Source organism: Heloderma suspectum, chromosome 2, assembly GCF_057233095.1.
Source record: "Heloderma suspectum isolate Gila_16-S chromosome 2, 16-S_ref, whole genome shotgun sequence".
In the NCBI taxonomy this organism is placed as follows: domain Eukaryota; kingdom Metazoa; phylum Chordata; class Lepidosauria; order Squamata; family Helodermatidae; genus Heloderma; species Heloderma suspectum.
The window spans coordinates 399763855-399788286 of NC_139459.1; the positions used below are offsets into that span (position 1 = coordinate 399763855).

At 46.8% G+C, this 24432-nt stretch overlaps 1 protein-coding gene across 1 annotated transcript; it reads left to right on the forward strand.

Moving 5' to 3' along the window:
- Nucleotides 1-9541: 9541 nt before the first annotated feature.
- On the forward strand, nt 9542-22142 carry LOC146356617 (vomeronasal type-2 receptor 26-like). Its single transcript, XM_084830222.1, has 7 exons — nt 9542-9648; nt 9776-9926; nt 13785-14076; nt 14496-15305; nt 16476-16581; nt 20624-20750; nt 21875-22142. The coding sequence occupies exons 3-7, from the start codon at nt 13831-13833 to the stop codon at nt 22140-22142; spliced, it is 1557 nt and encodes a 518-aa protein (XP_084686348.1). The 5' UTR covers nt 9542-9648; nt 9776-9926; nt 13785-13830.
- The last annotated feature ends 2290 nt before the right edge of the window (nt 22143-24432 follow it).

Here is a 24432-nt window from a genome sequence, read left to right on the forward strand (position 1 = left end):
CACGGGTGACTTTGGAAGAAAAAAAAAATCGCGGATGCAAATGGCGGCGCCCCATGGGCGCCACCATTTGTGTTCCTTATTTTGGCACATCTAGTTTACGTAAAGATTTACATAGACTACAGCGAAAATAAGGGCAATGCAAATAGTGTTCCCTTATTTTTGCCGTAGTCTACGTAAATCTTTACGTAGACTACCCCTGTCCAAATAAGGAATGCAAATGGCGGTGCCCATGGGGCGCCGCCATTTGCATACACGCTCTTTTTTTTCCCCAAAGTCACCCATGATAGACTACGTGACAATTTACGTAGCCTATCACGGCTGACTTTGGAAATCTAGCCATGATAGGCTACGTAAATCGTTACGTAGCCTATCACGGGTGTGTGTGTGTGTGTGTGTGTGTTTTACTGTTCTTTATTATTTTGTAATGGCAGCGGCGGCAGCCGGTCTGGAGACCGGCCGCCGCCCCCGCCCCTGCCAAAATGCCGCCAAAACGCCGCCGGGACTCGCCGCCGAGAGGGACATTCGCCGAAGGTAAGTCCCATCCCGGGGGGGGCGGGGGGCTGGCGGAGAATTTCCCCAACACTTTTGGGGGGCCGAATGTGTCAGCACTCGGCCTCCCGAAGATTTATGGAGAAATTCTCTGCCATCCCTACATAGGTGCAGGACTGCCAATGACGTTCATGACATACCCCCCCCCACACACACACACACATTTATGAGGCGGGCGGGCAGCCGCCCCCACCTGGAGACTGAGCAGAGTCAACAGGCTTCCCCCCCAAAGCACAGGCTCATGAACTGCTTCTGAGTACATGTTCATGGAAATCGTCCACCCTGGCGTCCACCCTGGCTTGACGGCGCAGCTCGAATCAACAGGCGTCCACCATTTCTCAGCTGCGCTCCTTCGTAGCTGCACAGTGTTACAAGAGCAGGGATGGCTCCCCCGCCCCTGCCAAGCTCAGTGACTGTTTGGAGCGAGAGGCAGCCAGCCTTTCTCAGTGGTGCTCCTTTGTAGCTGTAGTGTCAAAATAGCAGCGCTACTACTGGGCAGACATGTTTACCCCTCTGCTCTCCCCACGCCCCCACCTCACACAACTTGCCCTCCCGCCAATCAGTGCCGCCTCCACCAGCCCACGCTGAAGCCCGCTGAGTTCACGTGGACTCCCGAGCAGCGCTGAAGCAGCTGTGGCAGGAAAATGTGACACAAAGTGAGTTGGGGGGGAGATTTAGGGCAAGAAACGCTGGGCTAGTGTGCGTCCTCTGACAGTATCGATCTGGGGGTGGAGTAGAACCGGAGTGAAAGCACTATGTGGATGGGCCCACTGTGACTCGGCTGGAGGCCTTTTCGGGCCTCTCCTCCCCATCCGCCTCCGTGTCGTCCAAGCAGTCAGCCGCCAGGTGGGCACCTTACAGTTGACAAGTGTAGGTCTCCTGGCTCCCCACCCCCAAAGCCTCCTGAGGTAGCCCAGATCACAGAAGCTGCCCCCCACTGACGGCAGCAACGGGGGCAAAGCTAGAGAGCCCCTGCTGAGAGTGAGTGCGCAGTGACTCTTGTCGTCCCTATTTTTTCCAGGTTATAAAATATGGCTTAAAGCGAGGCTCAGTCAGCACAAAAGCATCTCTACATCTCTCCTAAGCGCCCTGATGCTTCCGGTACCCGCTCTGCAGCACCATCAGTCTAAGGGGTTAAGAGTGCGCTGCTAGGCATGTTCAGACAGAAAAAAGTCCTGCAACTCCCAGCATCCCTTGGCATGGCTGGCTGGGGAATGCTGGGAGCTGTCGGTAGGGAGGGCACCAGTGTCCGGTTGGGGCTCAAAACCCGGTGAGAAATCGCCGGTTCGGCCCCCTGGATGCCAGTTCATGGACCCGAAGTCTTGCCAGATTCAATGCGTGCTGATGTCAGGGGGCCCTAGCTGGCCTCTTTCAGTCTACTCCAGTAGCCAACTCCAGACCCAGACAAAGGATTCTTTTCAAGGCTTTATTCCTTTTACAACTTAATAACTCTATCACCAGTGACTAAGCTATGAACAGCAGAGTAACCTATGCCCCTGGGTTGGAAACAGTTGGTCCCCGTTTGAACGAGAATCACTTGCAGACCCTGAACTTATGGGCTAAGGAGAGTCCCTCCCCTTTTCCCATGGGTCCTCTGGACGCGACCATTGCTTGGGCGCCAAACAGGCGCTACGCCTCCTTTCCATGCCCTCCATCGCTCGTCGCCCTCTGCGTCTGTGTCGAGCATCCAGCCAGCCCTCCTCCCATGCTCTTTCACTCCCAGGACTGCTATCTATGTCTGGAATGCTGGGAGGAGGAATCTCTGCCAGCTGCAGGGTCTGGGAAGGATTATAGGTCTCTTACCTGTATCGAAATTTGATTCGTGGTGGGGGGGAGGCGCTCCGTCCCTCCCCCTGAAATTCTGGCCGGGGGGGGAGGCGCTCCGTCCCTCCCCAAAAAAATTCTGGCCGGGGGGGGAGGCGCTCCATCCCTCCCCCCCAATCCTGGCCAGCCGGGCCGCAAATGGCGGCAGCCATAGCCGCCGCCGTTTGCGTCCCTGCAGTCAGCCATGATAGGCTACGTAAATGTTGACGTAGCCTATCACGGCTGAGTGGGAAAAAAAAAAAACCGCATGTACGCAAATGGCAGCGCCCATGGGCGCCGCCATTTGCGTTCCTTATTTTGGCACATCTAGTCTACATAAACATTTACGTAGACTACAGCAAAAATAAGGGGAATGCATGGAAAATAAGGGGAGCGTGGGATAGGCTGGTCAGTTTATGTAAGTCTCTTATACTTATGTAGAAGGACCAGCCTGTCCCTTGCCGCCACCGCTGTAGCAAGGATGAGGGAAGGAGGAGAGGTGCTTCCTGCTTCCCCTCTCGGCCCTGCTACAGCCATGTCAGCAGCACGAGGGACAGGCTGGTAGTTTTACGTCCCTTACACTTAAGGAAAAAGGACCAGCCTGTCCCTTGACACCACTGTATCAGTTGGGGGTAGAAGAAGGGAGCACCTACCCTCTCCTCCCCCCCCACTGCAGAAAAAATGGCAGCACACATGGCAGAGCGGGAGCTGCAGGATGTTCCTGGACTGCCCGTCAACCCCTCCGGGGCTCATGCAGCCCAGCTTGTGGGGGCAGGCGGCAGCAGGGACTCTGAAAGCACCCGGGGTCCGCAGGCGCAAGCGAGTTCTACATCCCTAGCTGTAGGACTCTTTCTTTGGCTAAAGAGGTAGGATTGCATCTCAAGATGAGGAAGTGTGGATTCCTAGACAAGCCTTCCCCAAGCTAGTGCCCTTAGATGTGTGGGACTATCACTCCCATCTTGACCAGCAGCCATGCTGGCTGGGAACCTGGGAGATGTAGTCAAGCAAGGCTGCTCTGCACCTTATACCTCTTTCTTTATTTCAACTGTTCTTTATTTCTCTTCCATCATAATACACGTACACGACCGGTCTGTACAACTTTGTGCAACAAATGCATAATAAATTGTACAACAATTTACACGTATTCACGTTCCTCCATTAGCAATGATAAGATGTACATATTTTATTCTTAAGAACAGATATGTGACCCAAACTAAACTTTCGCTGCGATTTTTTTAATGTTTCAAAACATGCATTACAATTTGTTAATACATATGCCTTCTTCTTTGTTATTTTAATCATGTCGAGCACCTTTTGGTATTCTATGATCACCGAAGGGTTTTGTAGTGAGAGGGAACACACTCTAGTTTCTAGTTTCTAGTTTCTAGTTTCTCTGCATTTGTATAAACAATAAAACCGTACCATTCTTCTGCAAAACTGTCCTTTTTCCTTTGTCCTTTTCTAATTTAAGACTATTTGTCCATTTTTCTAATAACTCAGTCTGCCGTATTCTGTTGTACCATTCTTTCAGGGAGATTCCTTTTAGATATTTCCATGTGCTGGCTGATAATCTTGCTGCAGTTGTTAGAAATCTTGTAAGTGTTTTATTCTCATTGTTTTCTTGAAATATTCCCAATAATGATAATTCTGGTGTTTTCGAGATGCTTTGTCCTGTTATTTTACTAATTTCAAGAAAAACCAGGTCCCATATTTTCCTCACTTTCCCACATTCCCACCAGATGTGTTGTGTGATGCATAGTTCTTTACATCCCCTCCAGCAAAATTTATTGTTGTCGGGGTGAATATGAGATAAGCGCACTGGAGTGAGATACCAGCCTCGTATCGTTTTAATAGGTTCTTCCCTGATTTTAAAGGATAGTGTTTTAATTGGAAATCTCTGCCAGATTTTATTCCATTCTTCTTCAATAATTTGAATTTTCCAGTTTAGTTCCCAAACTGAGGGCAGGTCTACAGATGTTCCCATATCCGTTTCTAATAATATTTTATAAATTGTAGAGATAACACCCTTAGTTTGGTATGTTTGATGAAGTATTATATTCCCCAAACTGGATAACGGTCTCATAGCTTGTTCCATTTTTGTTTTATTTCTGATAAGGTTTCCCAATTGGTACCATGAATACCAGCTAATTTGCATGTTTTGCAACTTTTCTTTCCAATATGTTTGTTCTGTAGGTCTTGAATTGATATAAAAGTCTCTTACAGAGTAAAACCTCGTTCTGAATACCCTTTCATATGAATGTTATCTGTTCTGAGATCTGGAAGACAGGATATCAGCATTAGTGGCAATATTTGTGGAAACTGTTTTTTTGTTTCTTTTTTATTATTATTATCGAAAGCAATCCATTTAGTGTGGATGTGTTCAGAAATTCAGATTTCCGTAATTTGCTTTTAATTGACAGAATAGTATTCAAATTGTTGATATTCAGCCAATCACTTCCTATTTGTATCCAGTGTTTTTCCTGCCTTTCCCTCTAATATTGAAAGTGCACGGCTAAGTCGAAATGCCTCTTAATACAAAGTTAGGAATGCCCCATCCACCATTAGCACATTGCGTATATTTCATGTGCTTAGCTAAGCTGGGTGACCTGGAGTCAAATATAAAGTATTCCAATTCGCCATTGTTTTAGCACTATTTTAGGGACTTCAATAGGTAAAGTATAAAATAAATATGTACGTTTGGGCAGAAGAATAATTTTTGTTGCTGAAATTCAACTAGAAAGTGATGAAATTAAGTTATTCCATTTTTTAAAATTTTCTGTTTAATGCCAGCCCAAATTTTCCCATAATTAATGAGAACTAATTTGATACGATTCTGTTATATTTTGTTGTATTTATTCCAAGGTATCTGAAATATTCCCCTTCATGGATCACTGCCTTGTTGTGGCGAAGGGGCTTGCGTAACTCAGTGAAGCCATAAGCTATGCCGTGCAGGGCCACCCAAGACGGACAGGTCATGGCAGAGAGTTCTGACAAAATGTGGTCCACTGGAGAAGGAAATGGCAACCCACTCCAGTATTCTTGCCAAGAAAACCCCATGGAACGTATCACAAGGCTAAAAGATATGACGCCGGAAGATGAGCCCCTCAGGTCGGAAGGTGTCCAATATGCTACTGGGGAAGAGCAGAGGGTATTTCCAAGTAGCACCAGAAAGAGTGAAGCGGCTGGGCCAAACCCGAGAGGACACTCAGCTGTGGATGTGTCTGGCGGTGAAAAGAAAATCCGATGCTGTAAAGAACAATATTGTTTAGGAACCTGGAATGTCAGATCAATGAATCAAGGTAAGCTGGAGGTGGTCAAACATGAGATGGCAAGATTGAACATCGACATCTTGGGAATCAGCGAACTAAAATGGACAGGCATGGGCGAATTTAATTCAGGTGACCATCATATCTACTATTGTGGGCAAGAATCCCTTAGAAGAAATGGAGTAGCACTCATAGTCAACAAAAGGGTGGGAAAAGCAGTACTGGGGTACAATCTTAAAAATGATAGAATGATCTCAGTACGAATCCAAGGCAAACCATTCAACATCACAGTAATTCAAGTCTATGCCCCAACCACTGATGCCGAAGAAGCTGAGGTTGATCGGTTCTATGAAGACCTACAACACCTTCTAGAACTAACACCAAAAAAAGATGTCCTCTTCATCATAGGGGATTGGAATGCTAAAGTAGGAAGTCAAGAAATCACCGGGATAACAGGCAGGCATGGCCTTGGTGTACAAAATGAAGCAGGACAAAAGCTAATAGAGTTTTGCCAAGAGAACATGCTGATCATAGTAAACACTCTTTTCCAACAGCACAAGAGGCGACTCTACACATGGACGTCACCAGATGGTCAATATCGAAATCAGATTGATTATGTCCTTTGCAGCCAAAGATGGAGAAGCTCCATACAGTCAGTAAAAACAAGACCTGGAGCTGACTGTGGCTCAGATCATGAGCTGCTTCTTGCAAAATTTTGGCTTAAATTGAAGAACGTCGGGAAAACCACTAAACCATTCAGGTATGACCTAAATCATATCCCTGATGAATATACAGTGGAGGTGAGGAATAGATTTCAAGGATTAGACCTGATAGACAGAGTGCCTGAGGAACTATGGACGGAGGTCTGTAACATTGTTCAGGAGGCAGCAACGAAATCCATCCCAAAGAAAAAGAAATGCAAGAAAGCAAAGTGGCTGTCTGATGAGGCTTTACAAGTAGCTCACGAAAGAAGGGAAGCGAAAAGCAAGGGAGAAAGGGGAAGATATACCCAACTGAATGCAGAGTTCCAGAGAATAGCAAGGAGAGACAAGAAGGCCTTCTTAAATGAACAATGCAAAGAAATCGAGGAAAACAACAGAATGGGAAAGTCTAGAGATCTCTTCAAGAAAATCGGAGATCTCAAGGGAACGTTTTGTGCAAAGACGGGCATGATAAAGGACAAAGAAGGCAGGGACCTAACAGAAGCAGATGAGATTCAGAAGAGGTGGCAAGAATACACAGAAGAACTATACAGGAAAGATCTGAATGTCCCTGATAGCCATGATAGTGCGGTCACTGAACTTGAGCCGGACATCCTCGAGAGTGAAGTCAAGTGGGCCTTAGGAAGCATTAGTAACAACAAAGCTAGCGGAGATGACAGTATTCCAGCCGAGCTATTTAAAATCCTAAAAGATGATGCTGTTAAAGTGCTGCATTCAATATGCCAACAAATCTGGAACACTCAACAGTGGCCACAAGACTGGAAAAGGTCAGTTTACATTCCAATTCCAAAGAAGGGCAACGCCAAAGAGTGTTCAAACTACCGCACAATTGCGCTCATTTCACATGCCAGCAAGGTGATGCTCAAAATCCTACAAGCTAGGCTTCAGCAGTATGCGATCCGAGAACTACCAGAAGTACAAGCTGGGTTTCGAAGAGGCAGAGGAACTAGAGATCAAATCGCCAACATTCGCTGCATCATGGAGAAAGCAAGAGAATTCCAGAAAAACGTCTATTTCTGCTTCATTGACTACGCTAAAGCCTTTGATTGTGTGGATCACAACAAACTGTGGCAAATTCTTAAAGTGATGGGAGTACCAGACCACCTTACCTGTCTCCTGAGAAACCTGTATGAGGGACAAGAAGCAACAGTAAGAACCAGACATGGAACAACCGAGTGGTTCAAAATTGGGAAAGGAGTACGACAAGGCTGCATATTGTCACCCTGCTTATTTAACTTATATGCAGAGTACATCATGAGAAATGCCGGGTTGGATGAATCAGAGGTCGGAATTAAGATTGCTGGGAGAATTATCAACAACCTCCGATATGCAGACGATACCACCCTAATGGCAGAAAGCGAAGAGGATCTAAAGAGCCTCTTGTTGAGGGTGAAAGGGGAGAGTGCAAAAGCTGGTTTGAAACTCAACATTAAAAAAACGAAGATCATGGCATCGGGCCCCATCACTTCCTGGCATATAGAAGGGGAAGAAATGGAAGCAGTGACAGATTTTACTTTCTTGGGCTCCAAGATCACCGGAGACGGTGACTGTAGCCATGAAATTAAAAGACGCTTGCTCCTTGGGAGGAAAGCTATGGCCAACCTAGACAGCATAGAAAGAAGCAGAGACATCACCTTGCCGACAAAGGTCCGTCTAATCAAAGCTATGGTTTTCCCAGTAGTAATGTATGGCTGTGAGAGCTGGACTATAAGGAAGGCTGAGAGCCGAAGAATTGATGCTTTCGAACTGTGGTGCTGGAGAAGACTCTTACGAGTCCCCTGGACTGCAAGGAGGTCAAATCAGTCCATCCTAAAGGAAATCAACCCTGAGTGCTCATTGGAAGGACAGATAATGAAGCTGAAGCTCCAATATTTTGGCCACCTAATGCGAAGAGAAAACTCCCTGGAAAAGACCCTGATGCTGGGAAAGACTGAAGGCAAAAGGAGAAGGGGACGGCAGAGGATGAGATGGCTAGATAGCATCACGGATGCAATGAATATGAACTTGAGCACGCTCCGGGAGAGAGCGCAGGACAGGAAGGCCTGGCGTGCTATGGTCCATGGGGTCACGAAGAGTCGGACACGACTGAACGACTGAACAACAACAAATCTGAAATATTTATTTACTAGGGGGATTCCAAGCTGTTGGGAGATTAAAAGTTAATTTGGGGGGATCTGTTTAGATTCATGAATTCGGATTTCTTTTTATTTTGAAAGCTTACATAGTAAAAATCTTGTTCTGAATACCCTTTCATATTAATGTTGTTTGTTTTGAGGTTTCGATGGCAGGATATCAGTATTAGTGGTGATATTTGTGGAAATAGCTTTTTCATTTCTGTTTTTTATTATCGAAAGCAATCCATTTAATGTGGATGTGTTTGGAAGTTCACATTTCAGTAATTCTTTTTTTAATTAACAGAACAGTATTCAAACTTCTGACGTTCAGCCAATTACTTTCTATTTGTATCCAACGTTTGTATCCAACGTTTACGACTTTTACAGCTGTAACTTTCCTGCGATAAGCTAATGGCAGCTGGCATTAGCGTATTGTGTCTTATAGGGAGCCGGAGAGCCACCCCGCGGGAACTCTTCCAGACCTAGAGGTAAGTGCAGCCGGTCCACCGCGGACTCTGGAGGTCGGATTCTTTGGAATCTGGCCTCATTTGGGTCCATGGTGGATTTCTCCAGCATCCTTACTCGGCACCCATCGGATACTGCCCAACGTGTTAATTATTTCCCTTGCGCAGATGGCAACCCTGTTAGATGGCAAGGCCAGCCGCTGAGCCTGCTGGGGCCACTGCTGAGATACCGCCCCAAGGGAGGGGCAAAATCAACAGCAAAAGTTCTATATTCAAAGGAAAAGCCCCTCCCTGTCAGACCATGTTGGGTTGGATTTATCCACAGTGTGTAAGAGCAGAAGGTGCCTTGAAGACTCACTCAGCCATGCTAATAAACACCCTACATGGCTGTCTTGATCCTGGTCCCCACGGAGGTGTTTCAGAGTCTGAGTTGCATCGGCGAGGTTTTTTCCGCAAACATGTTTTTCCCCAGCTGTGGAGCTGCATAGAGAGTTCCTGACATTTCAGAAGTCGTGCAACGTCTCCCCATATAATTGCCGAAACCGTAGTGATTCGTTCATCTTTTCTTTCCCAGGCCTCAAGGGGTTTCCCCGAATCCCCCCTCTGACTCCACTGAGATAAACGATCAGAAGGGAGAGCAACGTGAGGTGGCGTCTTGCATCCCGGCTCAGCGGGACGGGCACATAAACGCCTCCTGTGCCATGGAGGGCCTGGGAGGAGGCTCAGGGAGGTGAGGAGGGCTGTGTGAGTGTGAGGCGTACTCGTTCTCGTCCCCTCCAGATGTGACGCTTTGGCGACAATAGAATATTTTAGTTTCATTAAAGACAGGATGACCGTGTGACACTTTTTTTTCCCAGGGAAGGATTCACTAAGTACTGGAAGATCCTGTCCTTCCTGTTGGCCATTCAGGAGATCAACCAGGATTCCAGGCTCTTACCCAACATCACCCTGGGCTACAGCCTCCATGATGACTATCTCAATGAAAGAGTGACTTCAAGTCAAATCCAGGTCAGTTTATCTGCAAAGAATGAAGCAAAATATTCACAGCAAGCTGCCTACTGGTCATAACAGGTTATGACCATTTGTGTTTTCCCATGCAAGTCAATGGGAAAATGCCAAAAATGGGTGATCCGGATATCCAAATCTCCCTTCAGATTTGGAGCTGAGTTGGAGTGGAGGGGGAACAAATTGATCCAAGGCAGATAGGGGTCATTTCAGAGGATCCAAAGCAGCATCCAAAGTGGATCGGGGGGTCCATGCACAGTCCTACTGGTTGGCGAGATTCCTATAGAGAGCCGCCACTCCACCCCACAACCCCGGTCCTAGGCTGCTGTACCACAGAATATCCTGGTGGATATTCACCTCCTCCCCCCCTGAGAGATTGTGATGAGGTTTCAGGCAGGTGAGGAGGACTGTGTGGGCGTGAGGTTTACTTATTCTCATTCCTTTCAGATGTGGAGCCTTGGCTGGTTGTGCTCCATCTGTGGAAACTCATGGAAGCCTGGGTCTTGCAGGGGGGCTTTGGCTTCTTCTCATTGTTCTTTGAATTCATTCAGAGGAGCAAGGTGGAGACCGTACCAGCTGCAGCAATTATGCTGCTGCTGCTGCTGCTGTCCCAGGCCACCTGTGGGATGCTCAAGGCCAAATGCCCCTTGACTCTGGAAAGGGATGAACTGGACCCACTGAATCAATACAGGCCAGGGGACCATCTCATTGGCGGGGTCCTCTCTGCAACAGAAGCTACGTTTCGACCATACGTTTTCCACATGCCTCCCTCTATCAGACTTTCTCGGTAAGTCAGCATGTTTGTGATGGACTTCCTGCTACTCCGGTTGCTACTGATTTCATGAGCTCTAGTCAACCGGAGTTACCAGGGACTGCCCCTGTTACCTGGTAAATCATTGTCCTATTTTGCCTTTGGGAGAAGATTTTGTGGATGCATCAACACTGTATGACAGCCAGCAGTTTCCAAAGCTGCAGCTGGCCAGAGGCCCGTTGAACTGCCAGGTGTGGTAACGTACCATACTTCAAATTACAAACCAAACCAAAACCCTGTGTGGGAGATACAAGGAGGAATGTTCTACCTGTGGCTTAACCGGCACCGAGAAGCGGGTTGGACTATATGACCTTCGAGGTCATACAAACTCTCTTGTTCTATGTGAATAGTATTGGTTGTTGGTTGGTTATTTATAACATGGAATGGTAGCTTCAGTTGCATGATAGTGTCATCCAAATTGTCATCCATTCAGGGCATTGCCCCTGTCACCCGCAACTCATTTTGGCATTCCTGCTGCTTTCTGTGGGGCTGTTTGTATTAGTCCAATGCTTTGTTATGGCCAGTTGCATAGACTCCATGTGTCTTCTCCAGTGAACAGACACATCTCTGAGTTAGGTCCCCCGTTCTGCCATGGACATCCATCCAGCCCCAAGGTAGTGGTGAAGCTGGAGCTAACGACAGCATAGAATACTATTCCATATGCATATTGCCTAAATACCGTGTTTGTTAAGGGCGTGGCAGCCATAATCTGGGACGTAGGCTCAGCACTCTGTCCTTACCAGCCAAACTTTCCCAGTATTTTGGAGCTTGAGTGAACATGTGACACCATTAACACCACGTATTAAACTGAAAGGTTTTTTGTTTATTGAAACCATGGCCTTTCTGCCATACAAAAGAAGAGCCCTGCTGGATCAGTCCAAAGATCCATCGAGTCCAGCATTCTGTTCACACAGTGGCCAACCAGCTGCCCATGGGAAACCCATAATCAGGGCATGAACGCAAAGGCACCCTCCTGCCCATGTTCCCCAGCAACAGGAATACACAGGCATACTGGCTCTGATACTGGAGGTAGCATATAGGGTTCAGGACTAGTAGCCATTGATGGACTTCTCCAAGGATTTGTCCAATCCCCCTTTAAAGCCATCAAAATTGGTGGCCATCACTACATCTGGTGGAAGTGAGTTCCATAGTTTAACTCTGTGCTGTGTGTAGAAGTACTTCCTTGTATCTGTCCTGAATCTCCCACCAAGCAGCTTCATGGGGTGATCCCTTGGGTTCTAGCATTATGAGAAAGGGGGGAAATGTCTTCCTGTCCACTTTCTGCACACCATGCATAATTCTGTACACCTTTTGCCATCTCTTTAATGTGCAGAACAAAATTCCTGTGTGATTTTAAACCACATGAGCAAACAGCTGTAGCTCAGGTGATAACTCGTCCCCGCTCCCCCGTCCCCCCCCCCACATGAGTGCTGATCTGGTGACCAGCCAGATGGGCGAGTAAGAAATTAATTAAATAATTAAATAATACTAAGACTGCAAATGCTAGTCTAGAAACCAAGTCCTCAAAGAAACAGTTGAAATAACTTGGTATGTTGAGCCTGCAGAAGAAGAGTCACAATAGTGGCCTTGAAATATTCGAAAAGAATAAGATGCCATGCCGAAGATGGAGCAGGCTTGGTCTCTGTTGCCGTATGGGGCAGGACTGAAACGAGCAGGTGGGAATGGCAAGGAAGCAGCTTCTGGCTAAACGTCTGGAGAAACATCCTAATGGTACAGGATCTCTGACAGTGGAACAGCCTGGCTCAGGAAGCTTCCACTCCCCTTACAGCAGCCTCCCCCAACCCAATGTCCTTCAGATGTTTTGGACTTCAACTCCCATCAGCCCCAGGCAGCATGGCCAATGGTCAGGAATCTTTGGAGGAGCTGTAGCCCAAAGCAGCTAGAGGACACGAGGTTGGGCACGGCAGACCTAGAGCAATGCCCATCATTGTATGAGCCTTCCTAACCCATTGTCCAGTCACTATTTCTCCCTCAGTCTGAAGGATGGCATGGGCCTCATTCCAGCAGTGCAATGTACATCTGCTTTGGCACTGTTTTGAAATGGATTATGGCCATTGACCCTGGAGCAAAGCTACCTTTCTCCCACCCCACCCCCAGAAACATCAGCCATTAAGTGGGGATTGGTGGCTGTGTCTCTGGCTTGGCTCTGGATCAGTGATAGCATGTGGGAAGTTCTAGAAACAGGTAACAGATGGAGTGTATACATTTGGAAAGAGTTAGCAGGAGTTAACTGGGAGCCAGTGTGGGTGTGTTCATTCTGACCAGTTGGGCAGTTAAGTGAAAGCCCGGAGGTAGAAGGGAGAGTGGGGAGGAGAAGACATTCGTCCGGCTGTCTCAAGTTCTTGTTCAACGAGTTTGTTGAAAGAAGAAGATTCATGGACAGAGCGGGAGAGGCGTCGATACAGATTTACGACTGCTATTGTAACTTTGCCTGTTTTCGGGAGAAGAAGGATTGCTGGGCTGTTTCTGCTGAGATGAGAAGCTGTGCACAACTGGAAGCTGAGAGAAGGTTCCCTTCATGGTGTGAGGATTCAGCCATTGCAAACTGGGGCCTGGTGGATAATACAGCGTTGGAGTCTGGAGGCATGTTTGTTTTCTTCTGGAGCCAAGACAGAGAGTGACTCTCTCTCTCTCTCTCTCTCTCTCTCTCTCCCCTGTGGGATTACTATGAGACTCTGGGCTTGTAATGTTGGGATTAATCTGCCTACAGAGATAAGAGGGCCCAGGCTATGCCTCATAGTTGCATTTTGCTCTCCTGTTAAGGGCGTATGGGGGTGGGCTTTGATGTTTGTTGGGGTATTTGTCTAGAATGAATTAATACATCATTTCTTAACTGGTTTGCCCTTGTCTGGGTGTGTGAGCGAGGTTGACTGCCTGGGAGAAAATGCTAAGACTTGGGTTACAAACATAATGCAGAGATTAATATTTCCTCGAAATGCTCATGGACTCAAAGACGCAACAAATGGATATTTGAGTTTCATGGAAGATGGGATATCAATGTGCCTTTTTTCTTTTCTTTTTGTGTTAAGGAAAGGATCCACAAAGCACTGGAAGTTCTTGTCCTTCCTGTTTGCCATGCATGAGATCAACCAGAATCCCAGGCTCTTACCCAACACTACCCTAGGCTACAACATCCATGATGACTATATCAATGAAAGAGTGACTACAGGTGCCTTGCTAGACCTGCTCTCTCCTGGGCAGGGGAATGTTCCCAACTACAACTGTGGAAGGCAGAATCACATGTTGGCTGTTCTTGAAGGCTCTGACTCTGAGAACTCCATCCAAATTTCACACATTTTGGGCATCTCCAAAATCCCACAGGTGTGTGTGTGTGTGGGGGGGGGCATTTACAAGCTGGCTCCATGTCTATTTGGGGTTCTCTCCAGATAAATCAAAACGGTCTGCAGGGAAATTCAATGAGAACTCCCCCTCATATACAAACATGGGTGGGGAAGGGGGCAATTCAGATCCAAAGTGACTGTCAAACCACTTTCCTGGTCTGAATGGGGGCCCATACTGGTGGTGATGGTGGTGGTTGTTTTTACTGTTTCCATCATTACAAGACCTGACAATTTTATTCATTATAAAATTTAGCCTATTTGTTCCATTGGAATTAAGTTTGGCACATATAATTTCCAGTGAAGAAGTATAGTCTGACCAGATTTCAGAAATATCCGATGAAGACTTGAAATTTGGTTCTGAAACAAAATAAAACACCCTTCTCATCCTTCCTTTGCCAGGTCACTTATGCTTTTGTTTCTCAGGTTCTGAGCGATAAAACTCAGTTCCCTTTTTTCTACCGGATGGTCCCCAAAGAAGGAACCCAGTACCCGGGGATTGTCAAACTGCTCCTGCATTTCAGATGGACGATGGTTGGCCTTCTTGCTCCAAATTCTAACAGTGGAGAGTTGCTAATAAAGACTTTGACCCCTGAGCTCATCGGGAATGGGGTTTGCGTTATTTTTTCACAGAGCATCTCAGAGCTGAGTTCGTACACAATCCGTCAAGCTTTATTCCACAAGTGGAGACAAGTCAACGTCGTCGTTTATTATGCAGAGACTAGTTCCTTCTTAAATGGAATATTACTTCTGCAACATTTAGTTGAACTCGTTATAAAACCCATTATAGGGAAAGTCTGGATCACGACAGCTTTGTGGGACATCACCTTGGAGTTGATGTATAATAATCTATCTTTCCAACATATCCACGGTCTTTTTTCCTTCTCCCTTCAGACAGATAAAAAGGCAAAGTATGACAATTCTGAAACCTTTTTCCTTTTCGTCCAGCGGTTCTGGGAGAAAGCATTTCAGTGTTCCTATTCAAAGCATGCATTATCCCTGAAAGGGTGGACAAGGTGCAGAGAGAACAAGGAATTGGAGTCCCTGCCCCCAAAGGCCATGGAGAGAATCCTGTCCCTCGACAGCCACAGCATTTACAACACCGTCCAGGCCGTGGCCCGTGCCTTGGGTGCTGCGTATTCATCCAGGGCCAAGAAGATGGTGGTGGAGGGTGGAGACAGGCTGGACATTCACAGCGTACAGCCATGGCAGGTATTTCCATTCCCACGCCAGTCATCTCTTTTGAAAATGATGAATATCCCCCAGTTGCAGAATAGTGGTCTTGAAATTCGATGGTGTCTGCAGAGGCCCCTTCCCTCTCCTCCACCCTGGAGTCAGCCACCTCACTGGCTCTGCCTGATCCTTCCTGGCTTCTCACTTGGCTGCGGCTTGGGCACCTGCCTGGCTTCACTGTATCAGTGCACACTTGTGGGTGGCATCACACAACTCAGGAATTGCAGCACAAAACAGCATAAAACGCTGGCACCGGTTTGGAGGTGATATGACAATGTGGGACGTTCGGCATTCAGCAGGACTCCGCCTGTGGGTCTGCCATTTTCACACTTTTGTGGTGGTATTTGTGGCACAAAACAGCACAAAATCTTGGCACATGTTTGGAGGACACATGTGTTTTGGAGGTTTGAGTGAAGAGGGCTGGCAGCTTACCGTGTTCTAAAAAGCAAAACCTATTGTGTCCTGCTGATCTTATTCCAAGATAAGTGTGTGCAGGACTGCAGTGTTAATTGCAAAGCTGACAGTTTCCTGCCTTTTTGCTTTGTCATGGTGCCCAAAATGTGCCCCATGAAGTGGCCACCCTCCCTTGGCCTGAGGGTAAGATAAGGCTGAGACTCTGGGATAAGGTTTTATATCTAATGGCTTCAGCTTCCAGACTGCTAGGGCAGAGAAAGGACATTCTGGGATGAAATCAGGTCTTTACAAATGCAAAAAGATGCACCCAGTCACTTGGGCCTGGAGCCAACCCTGAACCAGGGGAGATGGGTGAGGAGCAGTAGCACCGAGGAAGATCCTTTCTTTTGCATGTAGAAGGCTGTAGGTTCGATCCCTGGCCTCTACTGGTAGGGCTGGAGAAATTCCAGCCTGAAACCTTAGAGGGACACCACCCATCAGTGTCGACAATGCGGGGCTAGATGGACCCATGCTCTGCCTCAGTGTAAGGGAGCTTCCCATGTTCCTATGAGATTCAAACATGGAATGGGAAGAACCCATGAAATGTGGTTTCTTGTTTCCTCTGCCTTTCTAGCTTCACCCTTTCCTGAGAAACTCCCACTTTTACAATAATTCTATGGACGGAGTGTATTTGGACCAGAATGGAGATCTGGTGGCTGACTTTGACATCTTGAATTGGGTGGTGTTTCCCAATAGGTCTGTCGCTACAATAAAATTTGGGAGTTTGGTAAGACGAGAATCCCCAGGCCTCAAGATCAGCATCGACCAGGATGCCATTGTGTGGCCCAAATGGCTCAACCAGGTGAGGAAAATCATTCCTTGCATTTCACTTATCTTCCAACCCCTAATAAATGTACAAAATTTATGTCAGCATTCCCCAAACTGGTGCCCTCCAGGTGTGCTGGATTGCCACTGACATCATTCACAATGACCAGGTTGCCTAGGACTGATGGGAGTTGGAGTCCAACACATCTGGATGGCACCAGGCTGAGAAAGGCTCTATGTGGGAGCCTTTGACTCCCTATCATTTCCAACAAGCAGATGTTCTTCCAGATCTCAGATCTGCAACCCAGATACACACCAAAAGAATTCCCTTCAAACATAGTCTACGGGTTACTTGGACTGAAATTATTTATCCAGTTAAACAGTGGCAAGGAAAGGTTTGTGAACCCCTTAGAATTGTCACATCTTTCCAACCTAAAATGTTATCAGATCTTATCATAGAATCATAGAATAGTAGGGTTGGGAAGGGCCTACAAGACCATCAAGTCCAACCCCCTGCTCAATGCAGGAATCCAAGTCAGAGCATCCCTGACAGGTGGATGTCCAGCTTCAACTTGAATGCCTCCAGTGTGGGAGAGCCCGCCACCTCCCTAGGGAATGGGTTCCATTTTTGTATTACTCTGACAGTCAGGAAGTTTCTCCTGATGTTCAGCCAGAATCTGCCTTCCTGTCACTTGAGCCCATGATGCCATGTCCTGCACTCTGGGATGATAGAGAATAAATCCTGGCCTTCCTCTCTGTGACAACCTTTCAAGTACTTGAAGAGAGCTCTCATATCTCCCCTCAGTCTTCTGTTCTCAAGGCTAAACATGCCCAGTTCTTTCATTCTCTCCTCATAGGGCTTTGTTTCCAGTCCCCTGATAACCTTTCTTGCCCTCTTCTGAACCCTCTCCAGTTTGTCTGCATCCTTCTTCAAGTGTGGCACCCAGGGCACAGTACTCCAGATGAGGCCTAACCAATGCTGAGTAGAGAGGAATGAGTACTTCCCGGGATTGGGAAGCTATGCTTCTATCAATGCAGCCCCAAAAAGAATTTGCCATTTTTGCAGCCACATCACATTGTTGGCTCATATTCAGCTTGTGATCAACAACAATTCCAAGATCCTTCTCTCTTGTAGTATTGTTGAGCCAAATATCCCTCATCTTGTAACTGTGCATTTGGTTCTTTTTCCTAGGTGCAGAACTTGGCATTTATCCCTATTAAATGGCACTTCTGCCTTTTCTTTGTCATCTGTTATCATTTTGCCACCTTTATTTAATCACTGAGCCATAATTTCTTTCCTCTGACTTTTTCTATGCACATATCTGAAGAAAGCCTTTTTTTTGCTTTGAGCATCCCTCGCTAACCTCAACTCGTTCTCACCTTTAGCCTTTCTGACGCCATCCCTGCAATTCTGTGCTACCTGCCTGTAGTCTTCCTTTGTTGCTTGGCCTTCCTTCCACTTCCTAGATGTGTGCTTTTTTTGTTTTCAGGTCATCTCTAAGCTTTTTGTGAAGCCACTCCTTTTCTCATTAGAGTCTCTTGACATGGGTCTCTGATCATTGTTCTGAGTTTATTAAAACAGGTTTTCCTAAAATCCAGGGTGCATTTTTGACTACACTCGGCTTTTGCTTCCTTTAGAACCAAGAACTCAAGTATAACATGGTCGCTTTCCCCCAGAGTTCCTGTAACTGCTACTTGATCCACTAAGTCATCTCTGTCAGTTAGGATCAAGTCAAGGATAGCTGATCCTCTAGTTTCTTCCTCTACTTTTTGTATGAGGAAGTTATCTGCAACACAAGCCAGGAATTTCTTGGAGGGGCCATGTTTTGCAGAATTTGTCTCCCAACAAGTATCGGGGAAATTGAAGTCCCCCATTCCTGCTACATCATGCTTCCTTGAAACACTGGCTATTTGCTTTTCAAAAGTTTCATCCTTGTCTTCTCCTTGATTGGGTGGCCGGTAGTAGACTCCGACCACCAGGTTCCTTTTATTCTTTGCTCCATTTATTTCAACCCAGATGCTCTCGATGGGGCTACCAAGCTCATCCTCCTGTATTTCTGTGCAGAGATATGTATTTTTCACATACAGTGCACCTTCACCTCCTTTTCTGTTCCTCCTGTTCTTTTTGAACAAGTCTCAATCTAACCCCATAATCCTAGATAAAGAACAGTAGGTAACCCGAGTAAACAAATGACACACAGACATGATGCTTTTTCAATATGCATTTATCCAAAACTGATTCAACATTCATTACTCGTGTGTGAAAAAGTATGTGAACCTTTAGATTCAGTACCTGGTGGAACCCCCTCGAGCAGCAATAACTTCAGGAAAGCATTTCCTGTAACTGTTGGTCAGTCTCTCACTTTGGTTTTGAGGAATTTTGGCCCATTACTCCTTACAGAACTGCTTAAACTCAATGATGTATGAGGGCTTCCTGGCATGAACGGCTCGCTTCAGGTCCTGCCACAACATTTCAATGGGTTTAGGTCCGGATTTTGACTAGGCCATTCCAAAACATGGAATATCTTCTTCCACAGCTATCCTTTTGTGGATCTGCTTGTAGGACCATTGTCTTGTTTATTCATTGCATCTGCATTTATACCCCACCCTTTTTCCTTCAAGGAACCTAAGTCAGCTTACATGGTCCTCCCCCTCTCCATTTTATCCTGACACCAACAGCTCTGTGAGGCAGGTTGGGCTGAGAGTCTGTGACTGGCCCAAAGTCACCCAATGAGCTTCCATGGCCCAGTGGGGACGAGAACCCGGATCTCCCAGCTCCCTGTCCAACATTCTAAGCACTATACTGCACTGCCTCTCAAGTTGCATGACCCACTTTTGGTTCAGCTTCTGCTCATGGATGGGTGGCCTGACATCCTCCCTTAAAATATTTTGTTGCATTGCAGAATTCGTGGTTGCATAAATGGTGGGAAGCTGTTTAGGTCCTGAGGCAGCAAAACATGCCCAAACCCACCATCATGCTTGACTGTTGGGATGAGGTTCTTCTGTTTGAACACAGTGTTTGTTTTTCACCTAACATAACATTACTAATTGCGGCCAAAATAATCAACCTTTGACTTGTCTGTCCAGAGCACATTGTTCCAGAAGTCTTGGGAATCATCTATGTGGCCTTCAGCGAATTTCAGATGGGCAGCAATGTTCTTTTTAGAGAACAGTGTTTTCCTCCTGGATATCCTCCCATGAATACCATTCTTGTTCAATCTTTTTCTGATCTTTGAGTCATGAGCACTCCCATTAGCCAAGGCCTTGGATGTTGCTAGACTAACTGTCTGACAGTGGATTGGTGGAGCCCCAAATCCTTAGAAATGGTATATAATATAAAAATATCCTTTTTGGAGGATATGCAGATATGTCTAGAAAAGACATAGCTGCTTTTCAGATATGTCTTTCTGTCATGGCATGATGTGTTTCCACAGAACCATACGGTGAAGACCCAGCTCACAAAGTTTCTCATCCTTTTATAGGGTGGGGCCTCCCAAACTCACCCCTGAAGGTCTACCTGATTACTTAAACACCTGATTCCAAATATTCCCTTTAATGGAGCTGACGCAGTCACTTACTTTTGCACGTACCCTGACTCTTAAGTACCCGTGGTTTGCCTAATTTATACATCATCTTATTTCACAAGACACGGAATAGTTTAATAGAAATGCTGTTGGAGATTTCATAAAAGACTGGTTTTGATTCATCAAGGCTATCATGGTACACCTATAGAATTCCTGTCATTATCATTAGGGTTCACAAAACTTTTCTTACCACTGTAAGGCACTGTAAGGCACTACAAGAGGCTGGGTCCCTACGTCAAGGTACTTCCAATAATGAAATTCCAATCTGAAACAAAGGAAAGAACAGAGGAAGGGGAAGGAAGAGAAGGCCTCAGAGGTGGTACAGGGGAAAGTGCTGTGCAGTTGTGGTGTCATTTGCGTGTGTTTAGGTTTACTTACAAGCTTCAAGTTAAACCCTAGATGCCTTCATGGGTCCTTTCTGATTCTGTGTCCCATTTCTGTAGATAAATCAGCTCGAACACAGTTTTCCTTGATGCTCTTTGTTTTTCTGCTCAGCCCCTGCCTCGTTCCAGGTGTGTGGAAAGCTGTCGCCCAGGATTCGTCAAGGTGGTTCAGGAAGGAAAGCCGGTTTGCTGCTACGACTGTCCTCCCTGCACAGAAGGGACCATCTCCACCCAGGAAGGTCTGTGACTCTAGAGATGGCAGTCCAGGGGAAGGAGGGAAAAGATATTTTCGTAAAGGCGTCCCTAAACTTGGATCCCTTCTTGCAATATCCATAATTAATTTCACAAAGTGAGCGCACAAGAAATGACCTTGGAGGATGGACCTGTGCAGTTAGGGGTGGGGAGGAAATGGAAGGGGCAGGAATCAGCATTAACAGCCAACATCGTCTGCACTTTAAATGACATGCGCTCCCTACGTGGTTAAAATTGTTAAGTTCATGATAGGGATGTACGAAACACTTACCTGGTTTTGTCCAGGGATATCCGTGGGGGGGGGGAAGTGCTCCATCCCTCCCCCCGAAATCCTCAACGGGGGGGGGGAGGTGATCCATTCCTCTCCCCAGAATCCTGCCTAGCCAGCTCTGCTCCGCGGCCAGGCCGCAGAGCCGCCGGCCGGGCCAACCCATAGCAGGGCCTCCAGCCACTGCCAGGCTGCTGCGGACACAAATGGCATCCTGAGTAGGGGACGCCATTTGCGTCCCTATGGTAGCCCGTGATAGGCTATGTAAATATTTACGTAGCCTATGACGGCTGAAGTGGGAACCAGGTAGGCTCCGTTTCGCGGGGCTTTTGCGGGGTGGTGGGGCAGGTTTCTCCGTTCCGCCACAGATTCCGGGGGGCCGAATTCACTGGAATTTGGCCCCCCTGGGATCCGTGGAGGAATTCTCTAACATTCCTAGTTCATGACGCTTCTCTGAGGGGTGAGAAGTACCAGCGATGTAGTGCTTACCAAGGTTTGGTTTCGTTTGGAAGGAGGTCATTTGTGGCTTAGAGGCATTTTGTAATATTTGATTTTATTCAGAAATATATATTAAAAAGGACATAACAGCAGGGATTCCTCCATGGGTTGGGGCTTGAATTCCCTCCACACCCTGGAGGAATCCATGAAGGCTTCATGGACCAGATTCAGGACCTCCTTGGGTCAGATGGAGCATGCAGAACATAGGTTTCCCACCCCTGGGTTAAAGACCTGTTTAATTCATGCTGGATCATACCAGAAGCCCATCTAGTCCAGCTTCTATTCTCACAGTAGCTAACCAAGTACTGGGGATGTCTGGTATGGGGACATCTGGCTCTCCTACAGCTCAGTGGATTTTCCTGGAGCTCCTGGCTCCTTGCTGGAACTCGTAGACTCCCAGCCACACTGCCAGCCATTGTGCCCAAGTGTTTCCTTCTCCCTGACAGGCCAAAGCTCCTTCCCTCCCTGCCACCCCTCTGCCGCCATTGCCTGCCAGCTGCTCTGCGCAACTCTGCACAACTCCCAGCTGGCGGGGCAGTGGAAGTCCTCAAGCTTGCCCAACTCAACACAGGTCGAACTGGGCCAGCTTGCAGACAAGCAAGCCAGAGTTTAGGCGAGCTGAGCCACCAAAAGCTCGGCGGACGTAACCCCCTGGATGGATTCCTCTGACATCTCTACTAGATAGCCTATTGGGAAACCCACAAGCACAACATGAGTGCAATAGTTTAACCCAAGAACAAACCATGGGTGACCAGTGCAGGTTGTTCCCCCCCAACAACCCACAATTCAGGGTTGGGACACTCAGCATGAGCAGCCAGCAAGGCAGGAGTGAGTAGGCTCGCTTGTTCCTGTTTGTTCAAGACAGTGCAAGTTTAAACAACCCCAGGGTAAATATATTTCACGGAATGTAAAAGAACAGAGATTGGTAGGGATGTAAAGGAGATTTTACTCTTGTTCTTTCCAGATTCAGAGCATTGCTCCAAGTGCCTGGATGATCAGCATCCAAATAAGGGCAGAGATCAATGTTTCCCCAAGATTATAACCTTCTTGTCCTATGAAGAAACTTTAGGGATCATCCTGGCTTCCTTTGCCCTATTCCTGTCATTAATCACAGCACATGTCTTAGGAATATTCATTAAATTCCTAGAAAGCCCAATAGTCAAAGCCAACAACCGGGACCTCTCCTACATTCTCCTCATCTTCCTCCTGCTTTCCTTCTTGTCCTCCTTCCTATTTATTGGCCAGCCAAGGAAACTGACCTGCCTTCTCCGACAAACAGCCTTCAGTATCATCTTTTCGGTTGCTGTCTCTTCTGTGTTGGCAAAAACAATCACTGTGGTGCTGGCCTTCCTGGCCACAAAGCCAGGGAACAGGGTGAGGAGCTGGCTGGGAAAGAGTTTGGCCAACTCCATTGTCATTTCTTGTTCCAGTGTCCAAGTTGTCATCTGCACCATCTGGCTGGGAATCTCTCCCCCATTCCCAGATGCTGACATGCATTCACAGCCTGGAGAGATCATACTGCAATGCAACGAAGGGTCTGTCTCCATGTTCTACAGTGTCCTTGGCTACATGGGCTTCCTGGCTGCCATCTGCTACACGGTGGCTTTCCTAGCCAGGAAGCTTCCTGGGGCCTTCAATGAAGCCAAGCTGATCACCTTCAGCATGCTGGTCTTCTGCAGTGTTTGGGTCTCCTTTGTGCCCACCTACCTGAGCACCAAGGGGAAATACATGGTGGCTGTGCAGGTCTTCTCCATCTTGGCCTCCAGTGCTGGTTTGCTGGGCTGCATCTTTCTTCCCAAGTGCTACATTATTGTACTGAGGCCTGATCTGAATACAAAGGAGCATCTCATGAGAAAAACAACAGTATAAATCTGATTCGTATTGTTACCCAGATGTTCTGCTATGTTTGACATGGTAGTCTGCGCTTAGCAAAAGAGGCTTCATCCGAACTTCAGAAAAGCACTGGAGAAATTCTTCTGTAGGCAAGCTTTGCAGAATACCTTGCAGATTGCATTATTTTGTGCTATTCCTTCATGGTGTTTCTCCATCTCAGACGTGGGGTGGGGGTGGAAAAAATAAATGAAGGGAGGAGAGGGTGGTGTTGATGCTGAGGAAGCATATGGGTTTCGAAGTGATGATCTGAAGATTTGATTGAGAAGTTGTGTTGAAAGATGGATCTCCCCTGATGGTGGTTCACAGTGGTGGCTCTAAACAAAATGTTTCATCACAGCATTAAGGGCCAAAACAAATATTACTTTAAATGTTCAGTTCAGTTTCATTGTTTACAACCCTAGGTCATCACAATATAACACAAAGATAATATCCAGAGTATTAGAGAATTAAACAAAGTGAACAAGTTAAACACAGATCAAAGAGAATGATAATTCAGCACTGACAAGCTGTGGGGAATAGATCATCCTCCCCCTTTGCAATCAACAGCACAGAAAGTCACAGCTTCAGGCTATTGCAACTTTATTTGGCTAGAGATGAGCCTTCCTACAAATGCAGATTCAAGGAAGCTCTCAGACTGCCCCAGGCCCTGAACAACTAATCTGCCATCTCTCATCAGAGGAGACGAACCAGAGAGAGGGTAGTGAAGTTAGCAACAGTTTGCCTGCGAATCTCACGGCCAAACTTGCTTTGCAATGATGCCCCTCCTTTAGGGCGGCTCCATCCCACGTAAGAATTTACATAGCCTATCACGGCTAACCCCCCCCTCCAAAAAAACAGCATACGCAAATGGTGGTGGCTATGGCGGCTGCCATTTGTGTTCCCTATTTTTCGCTGTTCTAGCCTACGTAAATATTTACATAGGCAATTACGGCGAAAAAAAAGGGAACCGCAAATAGCGTAGTGGGCACTATTTGCGTCCTTTTTTTTCCTGCCGTTTTATCCTACGTAAA